The sequence below is a fragment of the Octopus bimaculoides genome, chromosome 28 (assembly GCF_001194135.2).
Source record: "Octopus bimaculoides isolate UCB-OBI-ISO-001 chromosome 28, ASM119413v2, whole genome shotgun sequence".
Classification (NCBI taxonomy): Eukaryota; Metazoa; Mollusca; class Cephalopoda; order Octopoda; family Octopodidae; genus Octopus; species Octopus bimaculoides.
Window position 1 is genome coordinate 6,287,941 of NC_069008.1, and position 2,821 is coordinate 6,290,761.

A 2,821-nucleotide genomic window follows, 5' to 3' on the forward strand; every position below is an offset into this window, starting at 1 on the left:
GAGCGAAAACACCTAAAGCCCCACGAGGTTCCGGCGGGGGATGGTAGCAAACCTTGCTGTACTCTTTCACCACAACTTTCTCTCACTCTTACTTCCTGTTTCTGTTGTGCCTGTAAACACACCAGCAACGGTTGTCAAGCGAAGTTGGGGGGACAAATACAGACACACAAACATACATATATATACGACGGGCTTCTTTCAGTTTCCGTCTACCAAATCCACTCACAAGGCTTTGCTCGGCCCGATGCTAGAGTAGAAAACACTTGCCCAAGGTGCCACGCAGTGGGACTGAACCCAGAACCATGTGGTTGGTAGGCAAGCTACTTACCACACAGCCACTCCTGCGCCTGCACATAATTGACGGTTATAATTGATATTTTCAGAGCAACACTTGTATTGAGGCCTTTAGTACTCCTGTTAACATCAATATTCATAATAATTTCTTATTTTCTGTAAAAATGACTTTATTCTATATTTTATCCGAAATCTGCTCCGATAACCTCACTTTGATGTAACAGAGACCTGAGCAAGAATAAAATCACAAGCATTGACGTACAAACCTTCCAAACGCTTTTGAAATTGTGGAAATTGTAAGTTGGATTAGTTTTTCTGATAGCATTTAGTTAACGATATATTTCTAAACACTAAATATTTACCACCATTCTCTTCTTCACTTCTGTCTCTGCTTTGTTTTTATGTAAGACAAGAAAACTATTAAATGGGAGAGGGAAAGAAGAAAGAAGACTTTGTATGTATCACTTTCTCTCTCTCTCTCTCTTTTACTCTTACTCTCTATATTATATGTTGAGCGCGTGATCGATGTGTAAGAACGCCGGAACAGGTAGAAGGGAAGGAATATAAAATTTGCTAGAAACAACAGCCAAATCTCCCTTAACACTTTAGTATTTAAACCGGCCATATCCGGCCAAGATGTTTAATCTGTTTTATGTTCAAACTGACCAGATCGAGGCTCTCACACCTGCACTACATTGTTATTCTACATTAAGTAATTACACCATCAAGATCTTGAAGATATGAGATAATGCATGATTAATTCAAATCAATGTGAATCAAAAAGCATTATGTTTGATAAAATAATCTGAACACTAAAGGGTTAAATCGCACAAAGTAAACAGAATTTTAAAAATCTAATTACTGCACTGGAAAGTTCACATCGAGGAAATTCCATTGATGTAAAAACTTTTACAAAAAAGTGGAAAACGTGGATTTCTATAAAAGGCTTCACGCAGATCCACAACTTCACGTTTATTATATATAAGACGGTGGATGAGGATTATGTTTTTGTCTCTACTATGTTCAGTGTTTGCCCTTCTTGTCTTCATCTTCCATATCTTCTTCCTCCCATCATCATCATGATCACCATCATTATCTTTTGCATATTCAGTTCTTTTTTTCTTCTTCTTCTTCTTACTATTATTATCATCAATATTCTTATTATTATCAATGTTCATTTAACTATTGTGGAGGTGCAATGGCCCAGTGGTTAGGGCAGCAGACTCGCGGTTGGAGGATCGCGGTTTCAATTCCCAGTGTGTGTTTATTGAGCAAAAACACCTAAAGCTCCACGAGGCTCCGGCAGGGGATGGTGGCAAACCCTGCTGTACTCTTTCACCACAACTTTCTCTTACTCTTACTTCCTGTTTCTGTTGTGCCTGTAATTCAAAGGGTCAGCCTTGTCACGCTTTGTGTCACGCTGAATCTCCCCGACAACTACGTTAAGGGTACACGTGTCTGTGGAGTGCTCAGCCACTTGCACGTTAATTTCACGAGCAGGCTGTTCCGTTGATCGGATCAACTGGAACCCTCGACCGTCGTAAGCGACGGAGTGCTAACACACAACATTTAAATATCACTTAATTTTATACTTAATGCTAAACCTTACCTCTTAGCCATGTTATTTAATATTTTATCAATAATCTCTACGATAAATTTCTTATGATCTCACTTTAATTCCACAGATATCTGAATAATAATAAAATAACGAATATCAAAGAACAAACCTTCCGAAACCTTTCTAAATTAGCATATTTGTAAGTTGGATCTATCTCTTTTTTATGTTATTTGTTTTTAGACTATTCCATTGACGATATATTTCCAAATAATAGATGCCTTCCCATTCTTCTATATCCCTATATTCAACATCATCTCTACGTAAGTGTGTATGTCTATGTCTGTATGATATTTAATCTTCCACTCTTTTTTTTTTCTCACAACTATTTTCCCCCCCTTCGCTTCTCATCCATTTTCTCGTTTTCTTACTCCTCCACCACCACCACCACTACTACTACCACCACTACTACGACTACTACTATTCGGTACAATAACATAAAACCCACAAGCCAAAAGATTTAGCAAAAGTTATATAAATTGTAAAAAAAACTATGGGAGAACCAGGAACACTTATTTTTCGGTAACAATTGACATTTTCAAAAGTACACATTCATATTCACGTATTGAAATTCCTTTAATATCCATTTTCGTTACAACCTCATTTAATTTTATACTTTATTTCAAACCCAGTTGCGTAGCCGACCTATTTCATATTTTATTACAAATCTGCTCCATACAGTTTCTTATAATTTCCTGTTGTATTTCAGATATCTGAGTGACAATAAAATCACGAATATTAAAGAAGGCAGTTTCCAAAATCTTATCAATTTGCTGCATTTGTAAGTTGACGCCATTTTATTCACAATAAGTTCCTAAATATTAAGTCTTAGCACCCTTTTCTTTTCTCAATAAATAAACAAAGAAAATTTGACGATATATATATATATATATATATATATATATATATATA

General features: G+C 36.2%; 1 protein-coding gene across 14 annotated transcripts in view; it reads left to right on the forward strand.

Moving 5' to 3' along the window:
* The window catches only part of LOC106878584 (slit homolog 1 protein-like), a 35,923-nt gene that overhangs the window by 10,684 nt on the left and 22,418 nt on the right, over positions 1-2,821 (forward strand). For 13 of the 14 annotated variants that reach the window (XM_014927831.2, XM_014927837.2, XM_014927832.2 and 10 more), the window contains 3 exons: positions 519-590; positions 1,980-2,051; positions 2,619-2,690. In XM_014927831.2, the coding sequence (XP_014783317.1) occupies positions 519-590; positions 1,980-2,051; positions 2,619-2,690 (216 nt within the window). The remainder of the gene's footprint in view (positions 1-518; positions 591-1,979; positions 2,052-2,618; positions 2,691-2,821) is intronic. The other variant, XM_014927834.2, reaches the window with a different exon arrangement.